The sequence below is a fragment of the Cimex lectularius genome, unplaced genomic scaffold (genome assembly GCF_000648675.2).
Source record: "Cimex lectularius strain Harlan isolate CLEC.00 unplaced genomic scaffold, Clec_2.1 scaffold46, whole genome shotgun sequence".
Taxonomy (NCBI): domain Eukaryota; kingdom Metazoa; phylum Arthropoda; class Insecta; order Hemiptera; family Cimicidae; genus Cimex; species Cimex lectularius.
Window position 1 is genome coordinate 1,278,173 of NW_019392654.1, and position 19,779 is coordinate 1,297,951.

Consider the following 19,779-nt stretch of genomic DNA (forward strand, 5'->3'; position numbering starts at 1 on the left):
GTATTTTTGTTTCCAGTTTATCCAATAAGGAGATTTATGAATAAAAATCCACAAGGAGTACAGAATCACTGTAATTTGCCTTGTTATTTGGCAGAATATTAATTTATTGGTAAGCATGCCTCCATTTGACATGATGTCTGTTTTGATCATCCCTTCTATCAGAAGCTCCTGCAACACCATATTGATATTGTATTGAGCATTGCACATTTTTTAAATGAATTGTACTTCGATTGATTAAACACATTGTTTTTTCCTTCTCTGTCTCATCCTTTCTATCGAGCAAGAATTTAATATAATAATTTCATTTTGCCTATGATTTTCAATAGTCATTCAAAATATGAGTTCTATGTAGTACCTATGTACCCAGTAATGATGTCTATTGGTTTTGTTTTTACTGTAGAATGAATTGCATTGTAAGCAAGGTTGCCAAATTTTACTTTATTTCCTCTAGTAACATTTTTTAAATTATTTTCTACTATTAACACAATCAAAGCGAGTGAGTCCACAGTGGAGTCAAGCCCCTCTCCCTGAGACATCAGTTTTTTTCACATAATGGATGAAAGCCAGGATCATCTAGGTAAATATCTTTTTATAAAATTCATCAACTGCGTCTCGGCCTTTTGAAATTATAATTAATAATTTTATTTTCCTACGATGTGCAATAATCATAACATTCAATTAATTAACGTTTTTAGTTGAGATAAAAAAGTCAGTGTCACGAACGGGATTCGAACCCACGACCTTCGGCTTGATACGCCGCTACTCTACCACCTGAGTTATCGTGACTTCGATCCGCTCAGGCACTAACTTCCCATCTCAACCCCACCTTTTGAATTTTCCCTCCTTTTTGCATTTTTGCTGTTAGTGCCTGAGTGGATCAAAGTCACGATAGCTCAGGTGGTAGAGTAGCGGCGTATCAAGCCGACGGTCATGGGTTCGAATCCTGCTCGTGACACTGACTTTTTTATCTCAACTAAAAACCTTACTTAATTGAAAGATATTAATTGGTCAAGTGGACCACAAAAATTAGTGAATTTAATAAGTTAAATGAAGTATATCTTCAATAAAGCGCTCTGTGGCCATTTCATTTGTCACTGAGAATCAAATAGATTACATGACATTAGAAAGATGATAAAAAGGAGGGAAAATGCAAAAGGTGGGGTTGAGATGGGAAGTTAGTGTCTGAATAGATCGAAGTCACGATAGCTCAAGTGGTAGAGCAGCGTGTATCTAGCCGAAGGTCGTGGGTTCGAATCCCACTCGCGACACTGACTTTTTTATCCCAACTAAAAAACCTTAATTAATTGAAAGCTAGCTATAACATTGTGCAATTCTTGTTTATTGGTTTTATAAACTAATTTTTGGGTACATTTTAATGGACGATTCCTTGAAACATTTAGCAACAGTTAAACAAAATTCTCAAAATAGATATAATTTTCAAAATAAATGTAATATCTCTTTTTTGGAATATTGTAACATTTTATTAATGATGACTCATGAAATTGACTGAAATTATTATTTATTTAGAAATCTTGTTTATTATCCTTTTTCCTATTTGTAAAAAAAAGTGGTGATTCTACATTCTACTACTGTTCATTTTTGTTGTCTTTTTATTATAACATTATGGATAGTTTATTAACTCATTACTGCAAGGCCGTTTATTTGTGAAGGTACGATTGTTCTATGATGCTTCGGCATTCTGTGAATATTAAGTAAAGTTAATTAATGTTATCTGCTTTCAAAAATAAATGGCCTAACAGCAATCAATTAATAAAACTAGGTCTACTACCACTCTGTTTATGATAGCAAAATCAGTGGTAAATTTTAATAAAAACTTGCACAACTTTCTCCATTAATTATTCAGAAATCGTGAGATGCGGTCTGGTGTGATGTAGGTTTTAGAAAAACATTTTCTTTATCGTGCCAACATTTTAATCTTTAATTAAGATTTTTAGTTGAGATAAAAAAACCATAATTAATACATTAAGGTATACCTTAATAATACATTAATTGGTCAAGCGGATCACGAAATTAGTGAATTTCAATATTTATTGAGATCATCTTCAGGGCCTGAGATTTACAAACATCGTTTAAATTTAACAAATACGTGTAGGAAATGGAAAAAATTGAATTTATACAATGCAAAAAATATTTTTTATATTCAATCAAAGTATTTCTACTCACTCAAAGTGTTTGTTTTCTGAGTAATTGTTTTATGTTTATATACGTTGGATTTTGACGGGGTGGGGAAGGAAGTTGGTATAGAAAGACATTTTTGTATAAGGTGTCAGCTTCTTTGAGGTGAAAAGAGCCGATGAAGGAAAAAAACGTCGGTAATGGTTTGGCCACCATCCACTATTACTAATAATACTACATCAAATCTATCAAATACAAACAAACTAGCATACATTTCCATGCCATTTATTCACGGCCTATCACATAAATTAAACACATTTCTCTCGTCTGATAACTTCAAAATAGCTTTCAAAAATTATAAAACAATTCAAACACTTTTNAATATATTTTTTTTTTTTTTCATTGTATAAATTCACTTTTTTCCACATCCTACATGTATTTGCTAAATTTAAACATGTTTGTAAAATCCCAGGCCCTGAAGATGATCTCAGTAAACATCGAAACGTTGGCATGATAAAGAAAAATTTTTCTGAAATTATAAATTATACATTATTACATTAATATTACCATTCCCATGTTGGGTGTAAGAAAGGTCCTTTTAAGGACTTTTGAAATGTTAAGTTATGGTGAATGATGATTAAGATAATTATTATGATAATGCTTCATATCAAAATGAATAAATTTGGTTAAACTTGTGTAAAAATTAATATGTCTAACAAGTAACATTTGCCAAATTCTTATTACAGAAATCGCCATATTAATTTAAAATATTTTACTTACTTCATAGAATTCCACAGAACACAAGGGAACCACAGAGCAACACCTATCTCTGCAGTTCGAAAAATCAGATCTAGGATATTTCTTGAAGATATGGGTACCCTATATGAGAATAGAAATAATGTATACATTATCATTAGAGGTTTAAATGAATATACACTAAAGTATATTGAAGGACAAAAATGATGTTACTTGTTTTTCCAAAAATGGCCCAATGTCTCAGAAAATAAGAACATCATTACTGCAGTGAGCATTAGCGCTTGAGAGAGTAGACCCAACCTTGATTGATTAAGTTGAGACAAATTGACTTCATCTTTTTTCTACACCATACAAAAGAGAACAAGATTTTAAAATTAATTTTGTCATTTTCATTGTACAAACAGTTTAATGAAATAAACAAACAATAAATAAATAAATGCAAATATACAAACATTTATTAAAGAAGTGCCTGTATTATTTTTAAACAGAGTAGTCAATTCTTCAGAAGTTGTCGTATGCTCAGCTTCATCAATGAGATACCCACCTCGAACTTTGAAGAATACCTCAACACCGTATATTAGGAAAAAAATTACTACAATGAATAAAAGGGCTGCATAGCACCCATTAAACACAAGAGAATAAAATCCCTTCAATTCTTCGCTGTTCTGAAGAAAGTGAGCAACAACAAATTCAGCTAAGAGTAGTGAATAAGATATAACATTGAAAGTCACAAAAGCAAGGAATGACTTGCTTAGGAACTGCCGATGCTCCCATTTTAGATCTCGTAGATGAAAAATCTAAACAGAATAACTTTGCATAAAAATTTTGAATACAATAATTAATAAACATTTTAAACACAAACATTAACAAATTCACCTCTGCCCAGAAGCAGACAATAAGGGATGATCCTGAGAGTAATAATGGATAGTAAGCGCTCATCAAACCTCTATACCATCCTTCTTCAAAAGCTTTCTGTGATAGCAAGAAATAAATAATGAACACGACCATAATTGTACATCCATGTTATTGTATTGCTATTTATATATTCACTTACAGGTGATGTAAAATAGGCTCCCCGTATAACTGCAGCAAGAAAGACAACAAAGTAAAGTAATTTCTGAGTTGTTATTCTACAAGCTCGCAATACAGATGGAGTTTTGAGTCGGTTCCATTCAGCTATAATGCTCATTATTAACTGAACAAGGCAGACCAATGCAACTATGAAGAATACTGTTGCAAAAATTACAAAGTATGATGTATTAGTGAGGCGGCATTCCTCACCCACAAACTGTATCTGTAAGAAATAAACTTTAAAGTTAAAATTATTTAATTTTATTTATATAAAGATTTAGTAATACAGCATGCTCTATATGACTACACAAGGTGGTATTTATTTTATTTGCAACTGAAATTGTCTTGTAAGTTGATACAAAATTAAAAACCCAAAACTAACAGTACACTTCTTTCTACCTTGAAGAAAAATTTATGCAAATATTGTTATTTTCTTCTTCTGTAATTAAAAGGTATATTACATATTACAACTTACTATAATATGACATTTCAGCACGTGCTATTTTATTTGGTAACCTTATACATATTAAGTCATCGTGAGTCTAATAATTATCTAACGAATGAACCACAAATGTACAGGTAAAAAACCTATGCATATCCAAAAGAAAACCAGGAAGGAAAAATAAATAATTTAAAATAGTTTACTTTTACAGAAATAAGGTCAGTTAAAAATTAAAAATGATTATGAATCAAAGTGATGCCAATTACATATATGAATTGTATATTAGTATTATATACCTCACAGAAGCAGGTACCATTTAGGCACTCTCCATGCCCAGAGCAGTTTGTCTCTGAGCAACTTCCACTAATCATCCTGTAATGTGCTACGAGTGAAGACATCTGAGATTGCATTACAAAATGGTCCCACCCTTGTTACTGCCTAGTACAGAAAACCAACAAATTGCCAAATAAGAAAAAAATTAATACAACATTGTCTAGATTAAAGTGTGTATATACTATAAGACTTCTGTCTACGTTTTATGAGCCACTTACTGAGAGGAAAGAAAAAAGTTTCATCTATAAAGAGGGCCCTGACGGCCTACAAGTGTCATGGATCTGGATATCCCAAGGACAGCTAACATTAATTATCAAACCCACAACCAAATGGTTTGTGACAAACCGAGGAGCTTTGCCCTAACCACTTGGCCACCCCGGGCCCACTAAATTGAAGTCTTATGAGTGGAAAACTTCAGACTACAAAGGTCTAACCACAATGGTTTTAACACTATTTTAGACAAAAATAAAACATTCTATGAGTGTTGTATAGGATAAAGAAATATTTATTAAGTAATAATATACCAAGAAGATAATATATAAGAAGACGAAGATGATAAATATTGATAATATATTAATTTATTTATGCACGCTTTCAAGTATATTTCAATACTACAATTTTGGATTGTGGACTTTTATAAATAAATTAATAACCTGTGTAGGTATTGACATGCAATCAAGGATAAAACCAATTACATAGAAAATGCCCTGTTCCTTCGTTGAGCCTTTGAGGAAAATATAATTTTCATTATAACTAGAAAACTATAATTTCTAATTTCAAACATTTACCAATATACACATCTACTCAGAATTTTGAAATATACAGAATCAAGTACAATGAAATTAAAAATTGGAAATAGTACAGAACCAGGTCAAACATGACTAGTTGAAATCAATAAATTAAATCGGTGGTTCGAATCCCACTCATGACACTAACTTTTTGCTCTCAACCAAGGCCTTCGATAAAAAAGGATAATTAATTGAAATAATTAATATGGTCAATTATGACCGTTAAACATGTATGCTTAACAAATTAAATGTTAAAAGTTGATCAGTAATTATACTGTGGCCTAGGTCTTGCCACAAAAGAGGATACCTCCTACAGGGATCCTTAATGAGTCCAAAACCTGGTGGAACAATACCCCAGGCATGAGGCACACAAAGAGATTCATAGGAGGACTATCCACAAAACTTACAAACTAATTACGGGAAGGCAACCAGAACCGAACCAGGATTCCGGTTGTACTCCCAACAGGGCACTACCACCTAAAAAGAAACATGCACTGGATAGATGTACAGACTGAAGAACACTGTGCAGATATTGCCATGAAGAGTAGGAGACCACAGAACATTTTATGTTTATGTGTCTTTGTAGGTGCACATCCCTTCAGAACTAGGAGAGGAAAAGCTGTAAGCAAGATTTACTCTAAGGAACTGCTAGCAAGGCTATGGAGGTCGATTAACAACCTGACACTCGTCAGTGAGTTATAAAAAAAAAATATAAAAAATATAGAGAAGCACAATAGATGTACTTAGGTCGAGGTGCAGAAGGCCTTGTGGCCCCTCTTTTATCCCTGTCCCTGATATCAGAGAAAAATTGTATCTGTCTATATTTTAACAGCTTCAATTTAATTATGTTATAGGAGGAGAAAAAGTTGACAATGAATGGATATATTTGAGTAAAAATTATTTATGTAGTTTGATAATTTCTAATTATTCTATTCCAGCTGTTGTCTGTTAGCTGTCAGATCAAAGCAACAAGCTTATCAGATCTGGGATGTTTGGAAACAAGAAAACTATGTTTAAGAAATTATTCCTTAGAAGATTTAAAACATTCGTGAATCTTTCTCTGTGAGTAGTATGCATGGGATGCAGGACAATTTGAGTTGTAAAATGGTGAATCCTCCTCTTGTTAATCTATGACCTTACCTAGTTGTATTTCAACTATGTAGGTAAAACACATACGTAAATCAAAATGATTAAAATAAAAAAAAAATTATTAGGTTTTAAAAACTGACTTATGGATATATGAACTGCCTCTGAAGCACCATTTCTACAATTAAATCATTCAATATTTTCAAATTAAATGCATTTCAAATTAAAATCTTCATAGACAATTGATTTTGTCCTCACTTTTGAGAAAGAAAACGGGATAATATATGGACTTTCATTAACATCAACAACATATGTGTATTTGTCACATCTGTTTTTATACCATAGATAATGGAAAAATGTATAACAAAATGTTTACCTGATTAATTAGGAATCGCAAACTGGCATATCAACAGTGGCATCCTTCTTTTGGTAATAGTTGTTGACGATATCCAGAAAAAAGTAAACCCAACTCTCCGTTTAAGAGCTCAAAAGATGAAAATTCGAAGTAAATCGACTTCAAATAAAAGCTTGGATTCATGCCCGAGATTTCGAAATACATGTTGAAGCATATATATAAATTAATATATGTATATAAGCATATATACAATCCAAAGAGAAAAGTAATCTTTGCCGAAACAATGTCCAACTTTAATTAAAGCCAAAGACGAAACGGAATCACAGGGTCATAGTGAAAACAATTAAACAAGAAATTATCAAACAGACAGATCGATGTTCAATAAGAAGTAGAATGTAGACAGATACCTAATGGCTAATACCTATCTTAAACAGAAACTATAATCCTCACTCCTTACGGTTCTCAACGCCCCTTTCGTCCGAGATAACAACTACATTTGCCCAGTTGCAATATTTTCCCAATTTCGTTTTCCCTAGCAAGAAATAGTTTAATTATCTCGCTAACAATTTATCTTTACTAAAATTCTTACTAGTCAAATTTATAAATTATGTGTAGTATTTTATTGTAGTTAATTAATGATTACGTGAAGATCGTGAGATGCGGTCTAGGGTGATGTAGGTTTAGAAAAACATTTTCTGTATTGTGCCAACGCTTTGGTTCTTTCAATCTTTATTTACATCATCTTCAGGACCTGGGATTTACAAACATTGTTTAGATTATACAAATTCATTTAAGATGTAAAAATGAATGTATACAATGACGTACGCTATATAGAAATTTTAGGTTTATTCAAAGTATTTGTACTCTCTCAAAGTGTGTGTTTTCTGAAGATGTGTCACAGTTATGTGTCGTAATGCGAGTGTTAGTAAGATATAAATGTTTTTTGTTTATATGTTTGAAGGATTGGGAAGGAAGTAGGGATAGAAAATCAAACATATATAAAGAAAAAAAAAACATATCTTACTAACACTCGCAATACGACACACAACTGTGACACATCTACAGAAAACACACACTTTGAGAGAGTACAAATACTTTGAATAAACCTAAAATTTCTATATGGTCTTAAATCGGCCAGTACACCAGAATGCGCTTCAATGACATGTTTCGTCACTGTGTGGCCCACTGTGCCATTAGGTACCCGAGTGTGTGATTTGTGTGCCCTATTCTTAGTCTCAAAACTACTTCCTCACGCCGGTTTCCTCTCACGGATGAACTCTATGTTCGGAGATAATTCCCTTCAGTTTGTTGTCTTTGGCTTTAAACGTTAAAGTCCGCTCAGGTTGACATTTAAAGAATAGACCGAAAATTAGGTTTAGTATTGTAGGCCCTTTTTCAGGATGGATCGGATAAAAACCATAAAGCTTTTTCTTTTTTTCTCATTGATGTCAGCTATACCATGAGATTATGGTATGGTCTTTCATTTAAGTTTTTTATAACCTCTTTAAAAGTGACCAACGGATTCAAAAACGTCACGGTCTGACGTCACCTTGGCGCAACATTCAAATTTATTCTTCTACATAATGTAACAATCATATGTAGTATGTTAAGAGAAGTTATTCGGGCTTTCACCTCGAATGGTTGTCACTCTTCGAAGTGCTGACCCTAGGGTCTACAGTTTTATACTTCAGGGAAATTCACCTACCCCGTACCGCGGCTATCCCTTAAGCCAGATGCTCAGATCTTCAATTCCCAACCAACGGGGTCTCCAATCTGTACCTTACTTATATAATGAGCGGGATTTACAAAATTCACAAATGACATCGTCGTGATGGGAGTTAACGACCATTGTTGTTCTTCCAACTATACGCGGGACTGATCCTAGTTTTAATTGATTATAGGAGTCGTTTCTATTGGATAAGGATTGTTCAACTCGATTAGTTAGCTTGGAAAATGTTTTGGGGTTTACTTTTTGCACGAGAGAGCTTTTGAGGTCATTGGTGAAGGGTTGATGTTGGAGACGTAGCTTACTACGTACTTAGAGCATTGAGCATGTCTCTGAGGACTTTGGATAGTAAAGTTCCAGGTTAGTCTTGAGCCTAGATGGAATCCAAGGTAGCGGACGCAGTATGTTTTTCTGGATGGGAGATTGAGGAATATTATATGAGGGATTTTGTTTCAAAGGGTGATACATTGGTACTTTTCCTTTCATTAAGTTTTATACTCCATTAACTTTTTTAACTAGGGGGAGATGTTATGAAAGGTTGCACTGTAAACTCCTCTCTTGTCCTATCAAATGCATTAATTTGCACACTATGCGATTCTTTATCAGGCAATCCATTCCTTCGTTAAATCCGTAATCTTAATCCTTTTCATATTTTTCAATTAATCTATACTGGTTTTTATCGCGTAAAGATCAAAAATTCATTACCTAATTGGTTAATTTTCAATTTTGTATTTTCCTATTGTGTAATAAATAGCATTTTTTTTTATTTCAAGCAATTGCATAACTTATATACATATGCACATAGTTGTGAACTACCATCATTGGAGTTTTTAAACGTTTATTTTAGATCAATTACAACTATCGTTGATATGCACCAGACTTCAGTGAACAACCATACAACAGAACCAAGGCTGGGTTGAGGACAACCATTGTCTGAGAAGGGGGCAAAGTGCCACTATGCACATTTATCCAATACGCACTAATTTATATATCTACGATAATTGTTAATAAAACATACATAGATTTAAGGAAATTTTGTAAGTTTTATATTCCGTGCAGTAATATTGCCGAATTGCTCTCCTTCGATCTATCAGTTATTAGGAATTGAAAAAAATAAAAGAGGTGATATTTAAGATTTTTAACAATCAGATTTTCAATCGCCGCCTGAAAACGTCATGTGTTATTTAAAAATGATGGAAGAGAAAAATGACAAATTAGAAGGTTTAAAACAAAACCAAAAATTATTAGTTAGGGCCATTTGTCAAGTTCCAAAATTGTTTGCCTCTATTTAGTTGAAGTTGTGCGTAACTAGACTTTTGATAAGCATGTCTATGTAAATGCAACGATCAAGCATCAATCGTATAATTAGCGAAGTGAAATGCATTTTTTTTTAGTTTTATTTGAATTCATAACTTGGACGGTTGATCCCCCACCCAATGTCTGAGAGCCGTAGCTCTTCTATCTTTTAAAGGTATCTTCTGAGTTTTGGCGAAATCCAGGTTATGTTTTGATTTACGTCAAAACTCGAGCGCGGTCAACCAACAAACTCAAACATCAAATTTATGGAGAGGAGATAAACCGTCTTGCTTGTCGGTATTTGAAACGGATTGAAAGTGAACAGTTCTGGTCGGCTCAATCCCAACAAATGGAAAGTGAAATCAAACTCGTTGTAAAGTGGAACGCCAAAGAATACGAGGTGGACGTCGTCACTGATGTCGACAACGTTGGCACGCTCAAGGATGTCATATTCAAGAAAACTGGAGTCAGGCCGGAAAGACAGAAACTGCTCAATTTGAAGTTTAAAGGTAATTTTTATCGTATAATTTTGATGTACAAGTATTTATTTTTGCCATTGGATGTGGTCATGGTTATCTCTTTTTGTACATTTGTAGACCGTCGTAATGAATTAAATACCAAGTAATTAGATGTTAAGCTGGAAGCTATACATTTTAGGGATGTATGTATGTATAATGGCTTATCCTAATAATAAAAAATGAAACCTAGTGAGATATTGAGAGAGAGAATTTCTAGACCTGTGCAAATACACACACTGATGATGAGCATATTATACAGGGATTTTTACACATTATAAGAATATAAATGAAATTTTTTAAAATTCAAATACAAGCCTAACTGCTTAAAGCATTCAGACCTCTATAATATTCAAAATTGTAAATGTTGACAAATTTTAAGGGGTTGCTCATTCCTACCAGCTCAGAGGTTGAGCCCGGGCCAAAACCTTATCCTGCAAAATTCATATTCTATTAATTTTAATTAAATTAACTGATATATTCTTGTTAGTTATTGTCGATCCTCATTTTTAATAACGGATTGACTTAAGAACGGTAAACACGAAGATTACTCATTTTGAAAACAAACACCTTTTTTCGTCTTTCGTCCATTTTAATTCAGTTGTATTCTCTTTAACTATGGAAAGACATCATCTCAAATCAGAAGTTTAGAATGTTATTGTGAGAATGAGTCTCGAGGTCACCGGCAGGTAAATATCACAGAGGTGTTTCTCAGAGCGTGGTCTTCTGGGCTTTAGCCCAATTCTGAGAGACTGGAAGTGCCAAAACGAGGCCTGGTAGTGGATCTCTCTCTACTGATGAGTTATGTTTTTGTCTATAGTAATAGCAGGCGCTGAAGTGTCTTCCGAGAACAGGCGATGCTTATAATGCCCCAGTTTGTGCTCCCTTCAGTGCAGTTTGGAGGAGGTGGTGTAATGGTCTGGGCTCGGATTTACACTGGAGGATGAACTGGACTCCATATTGTTGAAGGCAACATCACTGCAGGCCGTCATGCCCAAGAAATTATTGAGGAATATATCCCTCAAATCAGGGATTTGCAATTTTTGGATGACAATGCCAGACCTCATGGAGACAGTTGTTCATCAATGTTTAGAAAACCTGGAAATTTCCCATCTGCCCCTTCTCCCATTGTCTCCAGACTTCAATTCCATTAAGCACATGTGGGATCCTTGCAGGGAAGGCTTTTCAATCATCAGCATCCAGTTTACCTGCAACAACTGTGCTGCATTGCAACATCTATATAGTGAAATTCCTTTTGAAATTAGTGAAAACCTTATTAACAGTATGCCTAATAGGTGCAAAGAAATTTTGTTATTTTTTAAAATCCCTTAATTAAATTATTGTTCAATAAAAAACAATTTATAAAAAATTTTAATGCAATTTATAATAAAAATAAAATAAAAATGCTAGGGAAAGTAAATATGTACTACAAAATTGGCAATATCCCTATTCATTTTGGAACAGTTTAATTTATTTAGTTATTTTGTCTACCTTACCATTGGCATTTGCTCTTCGTATATAATTTAAGCACTTTCCTAACAGCCAGGCTTCCTCTTTCTGCTGACGTGACATAGCTTCACAAAATACACGTTCTAGTGTATTTTTTTTTACAGAATTGGTTGCATTATACGTTCGAGGTCGTGTTTTATTAGGCATCAATTCTTTTGTGCTAAATGGTACATCGTCTTCCTGTTGTAAGTAATCATAGCCTTAATCGTCAAATTTAGTTTTATGTATGGTTTTATTTTTCTCTATACATTTCGTTCATTTTTGCTTTCAGCATATCTTGTAAAACCTATTTTATTAAATTTAATTTACAAAATCATTTTTCAGTTCTTTCTTACAATTTCACTGTTATGCTTATTTCTTGCTATTAAATGATTAGAGCCATTTGTACACATAATAACTAAACCATGATGTATGCCAGCCCAAATTGAACAAACATTTGTTTTTTCTTTTCTCAAACGTTTCTGCATATTAGCTGGAAAACAAATGATGTTGAAACAGAATTTTTTTGATCTTCAGAAAATTCCAGGCGTTACAGTAGAAATCGACCTTACAACTGTAGGGAGTTTGCTAACCACTTCTTGGCTAATATGGTCCTTGAATAGCCGTTGATCTACCATTTCCCATTTAAAAAAAAAAAAAAAAAAAAAAAATCTATAAAATCTATTCTACATTCTGCTGTTCTAATGTTCATCTATATTCAAATTATTTAAATACAAGGTCAGTGACAGAATATCTATTGAGTTGTATTTTTTTTTGTTATTTTTTGAGCGGCTACGATGTATTCAGAAGTGCAGATTTTTCAACGGAAATTTTATCTTGTGGAAAATTAAATTAAATTAATAATTTATTAATTAGAACCACATTGTACAAATTTATATTACTTATTACAATTATAATTTAAGTTATTAAATGGTTTGTTTTAATTTTTTCATTTAATTTGAACAATTTTGTATTCAGTGACTGAATAATTGAGCTCTAGCTACACTACTTTCTTTATACCATTGTATTTAATTAAAAGTAAAATTTGTGTTCTGCAGTTGTTAAAAAAAGTAAGTAGTTAAAAAAACTTGTTTTTTAATATTTAATTTACAGGGAAAATGCCTGATAATGACTGCCCACTTTCAGCTCTAAAGCTTAAATCTGGTTTTAAAATAATGATGATGGGCTCACTAGAAGAGGCAATCGCAGGTGCAAATATGATACCTGACGATCTTCCAGAAATCATAGATGATTTTGATATTGAAGATGGCGAAGAAGTTCCTATAGAAAATAAAGAGGTCTATTTGGCCAAAATTGAAAGAAGAGTTCGTGAATATAATGTGATTGCATACCACACGTATTTTTTTGAAATGATTTTTAATTGACTAAATATCTATTATTTTAATTATTTTACAGATAAAACTTCTGAATCCTATTCGCCCAGGAAAGAAATTATTAGTTTTAGACATAGATTACACCCTGTTTGATCACAAATCTGTGGCAGAATCTGGTTATGAATTGATGCGGCCATATTTACATGAGTTTTTAATATCTGCATATAAAGTAAGTGTTGTCAAATAGCATAATGTTTTTATTAAAACCATCCTTTTTCAACTATTATTTTAATGATTGAGAGCAAGTTAATTGTTGATGTACATGTGATCTTTCCTTTCAAAAATATTTCAATGATAATACATTTCCTCTATTATTGGACTTTTTTTTAATGGTTCCTACTCATATTAAGTTGTTTTGCAACAATCCGCAATTGTTAGATAGTAATTGTTAGATTGTTGATGTGTCAGGATTATTTACTTAGTAGTTTTTGAAGGCAGACCTAGGCCTCAGTCTTATCCGTGTCCTGCATGCGACAGTAATTATGTAAATCCAAACAAATTACAATGTTATTAATATATTTTCTTACAAACAAACTTCACAGTATGTACCTTATTTTTTGAAAGAACTTGTACACTACTAATATTATTTTAGATTTTTCAGGAGGAGTATTATTAATTATACCTGAGAATCATACCAGTACTATATCAAACAATTTTACTTGTACTATTAAAGTATATAAGTTATGCTTTTAGGTGGAATAAGACTTTGTAAAAAAAAAGTCTTTGTTCTTTTAAAAATAAAAGACCCAAAAATTCACTGGTATTTCTTCTGGTTGTTAAGTTGCTATGGAATCTCAAAGTATATAAACTATGAAAAATCTTACAGGATTGCTTGAAAAAGTTAAAAGTAGTAGTACACTATAAATAATCATAGGAGGGGTTTCATAGAAGTACATTTGTCCAGTTGTGCAGAGTTGTCGAAGGTTTGTGTGAGGTTAATATTACATGCTTACTAATTGATTCATGTCTTATCTTTTGGGTTAGCATGTTTTCCTAATAGTTACTTTTTTCTCATTAATCTATTGTCTACAGCTTGTTAATAATTATTTTATTTGTTATTTGTAGCAGTTATAAATTACAACCAGTTCATTTAACAAAATCAACCAAAGCCTGATAAACATAGAAATTTTCTGTGCTCATTAAAACTTTGTAATTATATGGCTTAGCAATTTTGCATTTTTATTTTGCAAGTTTTCTTTCTTTTTCGAATTTCTGCAATACCATATGATATGTTTCGCGTTTTCTTGGTTGCATATGGTACACAAGTCAATTTCTTCCTGTTCAATCATGTGTAGGTATGCTTTACTGATACTATGGTTTGAAGGTAACCTGCCAATTGTGACAGTGCTATACCGTTCATTCTCTGGTGAACCAAGGCTGGAAACTGACCTGAGGAAGATGGATTAATACTACTGTCCAGTACTTGAAGATCTACATCTATTCTGCCACGCTTCAATTCATCATTTTTAATAACATCAATGGCATTGTAATGGGATATTTTAATCTTTTTTTCTACTACTGGCTTTTTGCAGCTGACTTGGCCAGCTCATCTTTCTCATTTCCTATCAATGAACAGTGTCCTAGGAGCAGAATTTGCTTACCTTTATCCTTGATGTTGTTTAATTTGTTTATAATTTTAATTGTCTATTCTGTATGGTAAGATTTGGAGTTGTGATTTTGGTTAATTCACTCCTACAACTCAATTCCTTAAACTCCTACAATCAGAACAAATCAATACCATAATGTAGTCTTTAGACGTATTCAAGAGCCTCAAGGATTGCGTTTGTTTCACAAGTAAAGAAGAAAGTCTCATTATGGAAGTGGTATAATGCATATTTAGTGTTGGAAGAGTTATTGCATAGTTATGGTTATAGTAGTTGCGTTAGGCTAGGAATATATTTGCTTCCATTTCCTAATATGTTAAGTAAATAGTAATTCAAATAGTGAGGAAAATTATACCAAATTTGATTATTGCCACAATAATATAATATGAAACTCCTTTTATTTTGGTTTTTGTTGTATGTTAATTCATTGTGTGATAGGGTTATTTATTGAAATTTAAATCCTCTTATTTGTTTTTCTTTTTATTGCCTATATGTATTTTGGGTCCAGTGCCAGCAGGTACTCCTTTTCAAGGCTTATTTTAGCTCAGAACATGTTATTTGGACTGTACCAGTTATGTTTTTGTTTGAATCAAATTCTGAAAAAACTTTATTGTACTAAAAATGCAAAATTCAAAACTTCACTGATATTCCTTCAGTTGAATAGTCATCTCCCAACGACTTTACGCTATTAAAGCTTTTACAAGATTGCTTATACACATCACTTACACCACAAACACACAAGTGTACAGCACATGATTTTACATGTAGAGAAAAAGTAAAACCTCCATTACACAAAACTGTGCATTAAAAAAAAAAAAAAAGAAGTTTATTTCAGAAATTTAGGTAGCAATTATTAAATATTATTTTAAGGACTATGATATTGTTATATGGTCAGCAACAAGTATGAGGTGGATAGAGGAAAAAATGAAACTACTTGGTGTTTCAACTCATCAAGAATATAAGATTGCTTTTTATTTGGACTGCCTTGCTATGATATCAGTGCACACTCCTAAATATGGTGTTATTCAGGTATGTAAATTAAGTAATTTCTTTCTTTTAATTTGAATAGGAAAATGGCCCATGCTCAAAAGAAATAATAAATGTTTAATTTCTAACACCCACTTTTCTAAAAGTACAAGTTGAGTAACACTTATTAAATATATAAAATTATTCTACAATATGCGATCATATTACAATATACATTAAAATATTTCTGATCCTTTTTGTCTATTTGCTAGGTAATTTAATTAAGCTAATTTTCTTTTAGGTTAAACCACTTGGGGTAATATGGGGGAAGTTTCCAGAGTATAAACCTGAAAATACAATTATGTTTGACGATATCAGGAGGAATTTTCTTATGAACCCTCAAAACGGCCTAAGGATAAAGGCCTTTAAGCAAGCTCATACACACCGAGCAACAGACAGGGAATTAATTAGATTGGCTAGGTAAAGTTTTTAGAAAAGTATTTCTTGGGTTTTGCCAAACTTTTTATATCAAACATATACAATCTTTGCTTGTATCTTGTTGTCCATCTTCTTTATTACATTCTTTATTATATTCTAATATACAACGAATTAGCCATTCAATTTGTATTGAATGCTGTTAAATAAAAATTTCTACCAAATTATACCAATTTTTTGATATAAATATTCTCATCTACAAACAACTCCATGAGGTTTGAAATATTTGTCGAACACTTATATTATGGATGGGTACAAAACTGTTAAATATCATAATCAATGTCATGCTTTATTGGTATGTTCTCCCTCAAGAAATTCATATTGCACCAGTTCTTCTATGTCAGTTATTCACAAGTTCTATATGTTAAATTGTCAGTTGAAAGATCAATAAATACGTTTACGCACATATATTATTATTTGTATCACGTGTGTGATTAAATTTGTATTCTGTTATTTACAAATCAACAATTTAATAACAAAAGTAAAACTGCTTGATGTGAACAAAGTTAAAAGGTGTTTCGAGGCTCAAACCCTTTCCTCGTCTGTATGGGCGCCCTCTTGAGGGCTCTTTCACTGGCATATATTGCATTGCAATGCACAATAAAGTATACTGGTCGTACCAATACTGGTTGTGGTGCACAGTTTATAAAGAGGTCGGCATCTATATAACCTATTGCTTTGTTAAGATATGGCCAATCAGACCTCAAAGTTTCCCTTGTCAGCTTATATTTGAAATTTGCCGCAGTACTTAAAATTTTTTTAAATAATAATAATAATAAATTAACTTCTTATGTTCTTGTCCAGCCAGAGTATTGTCGTTCGTAAATATATCATATTTATTTATTGGAGGAAGAGTAATGTTAAAAAAAAAGGACAGGGGTGACAATGGGAATCGAATCCACGACTGCGATGGTCTCCAAACTGAAAGTCAATTAGGCTTACTAGTCTTCTACCGCAGTCCCCTTTAGTAGTAATTCATACTAGATAAAACTTCCTCCATAAATGTTTTATTAATGTGTAGAGATTAGTGACTGTTAATCGATAGTTATTCAGATATCGTGAGATGCGGTCGGGTGTGATGTAGGTTTCAGAAAAACATTTTCTTTATCGTGCCAACGTTTCGATCTTTTATTGAGATCATCTTCAGGGCTCAATAAAAGATCGAAACGTTGGCACGATAAAGACAATGTTTTTCTGAAACCTACATCACACCCGACTGCATCTCACGATATCTGAATAACTGTTTTATTAATAATTTTTTAATCTATTATTTGGTTGTTACTGATCTTCCTGATCTGCCTATCTTCTCCGAACTAATATGTTTCGGCATTGCGCTATCTTCAGTGTTAGATCTGTGTTAAGATGGTGAAATGCTGAAATATGTCTGACACACAACTGAGGATAGGCAGACCAGGATGGTGGGTAACAACCAAATTATCCTTTCATCACCTCACAGACTTATTAGAGGAATCTTTTTTTAAAATTTGTTCTGAACATATTGCTCGAAATATTCCCCATTGGAGGGCACAACTAGATACTTATCATATATTATGCCAACTTAACACTTGTGGTAGTAAACTGTAATACCAGCATGCCTCTAAAGTGAAAACAATACTTCCTGAAGATATTTCAAGATGTCAAATAATTACAAAAACATCTTTCACCTCACCAACCCTCTTACAGCAGTAGACAAATTTATTTTGAGTTGTTTCCAACAACTGTTACTTTCGATTCAAAATTTTGTCTTATAAATCAGTGATGAGAAGCAACCTTGACAAACGCCAACAACTTTAAAATTCCTAGCTTTACAATTTTTCAAAGGATCTCAATACATAAAGTTCAATTTTCTATGATTTTGTCATTTGTTCTTTACAATTACCAAATCTACTGCTAAGTGCTTTGTAATAGCTCTGCCTTGATCAAAACTTCATTATTATAACTTGCTTATTTTTGATTACTTGATTGGCCTGTTATCTTATATCAGGCAATTTAGAATTTGGAACACCAATTGGGGCAAGCAACTAGGGTGATTAACCTTTAATGGCTAAGGTCTGAACTCCTACACTGGAGTATGTTGTTTTGCTGTGCATATAATTTAAATATATTTTTAATATTTATCATTGTATTTCAATTATTCAATTTATTTTAAATTAAAAATGTATGGGCTCTGCCAGGATACAAACCAAGAATCACTAGCAAATATGAGTTGAACACCATAGTCATTCAGTCCCTTATATACGTATTTTTCAGATGTACATATGTCTATTATTTATTCATCAATCTATTCACAGGTATTTAGAGGCAATTGCACCAATCAATGACTTTTCATCTCTTAATCACAAGCACTGGGAAAAATTTTTGAACCATAAGAGGAAAGAAAAAAAACGCCAGAAAAAGGAGATTGGTGAAGGCTCCTCTAAAAGCAGCGATGATCCACCAGAACCACAGCCACAGATTTAGCTATTCTGCAATTAATTCATATTGTTTTCATTTGGATGTAAGAATCTATGTAAATAATATATCAATATATTTTATTTTTGTAAATAAATAATAAACTTTTTATAAAAAGTAAAATTGTAAGGTTCGTACTTTTGGAAAGTGGTCAAATGTCAATTTCATAAGTTATTTATATATTATATAAACTATAACACAAATTATTAATATTATAATAGTATATATTATTTTAATTATAATTTATACATAATTATAAATTGTTAATATGAAAATTACACTTACCCTGGTGTTGTTGCTACTTTTGATTGTACCTTGGTTATCACCCATTGGGCATTGTCCTCATAACTGTAATGTACTGTTGAAAAAACTAAGCAACTAATCTGGGGGCACTGATAACAGGGGAGTCTTAAAATCCAGCCCACGACCATGCTGAGTCACACTAACCACTTGGCTCCGCAATCCCACAACGGAATACTTCATATTCCTGCTAATAGATACATTCACTGACACATGCTATATTTTAGTGTAAGACTACAATGTAATAAAATTGTCCATCATCAGTGGTATAGTTCAGAGCGGGTACGAAGGCCCCCCCATCATTTACTTATGACACAAGGTCATCCTACAGCATGGGTCATTATATTTGGCCCCAGTACACCTTAACATAGTTGAAACTACTTTAGTAACACGAAGGAAGATAACATGAACTAGTATTGGAGGTGACTAAAGAGTTATCTATCTGGTGTAAAACTTGTGATGTTAAAACCCATTTCAGCCTCACAAGGAAATTGAACAACTGGAATAAAACCAGTTCATTAATATATTTATTTACAAACAAAGCTAAAATAGTAATAAAATAGTGTTTTATTCATGT

The 19,779-nt window shown here is 32.4% G+C and overlaps 2 protein-coding genes across 3 annotated transcripts in view; one reads left to right on the plus strand and one right to left on the minus strand.

The window, feature by feature from the left end:
• LOC106672862 overlaps positions 1 to 7,419 on the minus strand; it is a 14,395-nt gene extending 6,976 nt beyond the window's left edge. Inside the window, exons 1-7 of the mRNA XM_014404619.2 lie at positions 6,989 to 7,419; positions 4,702 to 4,843; positions 3,947 to 4,186; positions 3,769 to 3,864; positions 3,345 to 3,689; positions 3,106 to 3,233; positions 2,917 to 3,015 (exon numbers count right to left, since the gene is read on the minus strand). Coding sequence (XP_014260105.1) covers positions 2,917 to 3,015; positions 3,106 to 3,233; positions 3,345 to 3,689; positions 3,769 to 3,864; positions 3,947 to 4,186; positions 4,702 to 4,815 — 1,022 coding nt within the window. The 5' untranslated portion in view covers positions 4,816 to 4,843; positions 6,989 to 7,419. The remainder of the gene's footprint in view (positions 1 to 2,916; positions 3,016 to 3,105; positions 3,234 to 3,344; positions 3,690 to 3,768; positions 3,865 to 3,946; positions 4,187 to 4,701; positions 4,844 to 6,988) is intronic.
• Positions 7,420 to 9,883: 2,464 nt separating this feature from the next.
• LOC106672899 (ubiquitin-like domain-containing CTD phosphatase 1) lies at positions 9,884 to 19,089 on the plus strand. Of its 2 annotated transcripts, none has more exons than XM_014404697.2 (6): positions 9,884 to 10,498; positions 13,139 to 13,332; positions 13,409 to 13,555; positions 15,861 to 16,019; positions 16,258 to 16,436; positions 18,743 to 19,089. In XM_014404697.2, exons 1-6 carry the CDS (start codon positions 10,339 to 10,341, stop codon positions 18,909 to 18,911), a joined length of 1,008 nt encoding a protein of 335 aa, XP_014260183.1. In that variant the 5' UTR covers positions 9,884 to 10,338; the 3' UTR covers positions 18,912 to 19,089. The 2 variants fall into 2 exon arrangements, with proteins under 2 accessions (XP_014260183.1, XP_014260184.1); XM_014404698.2 differs by having other exon boundaries at positions 10,149 to 10,498; positions 13,106 to 13,332.
• Positions 19,090 to 19,779: the final 690 nt, after the last annotated feature.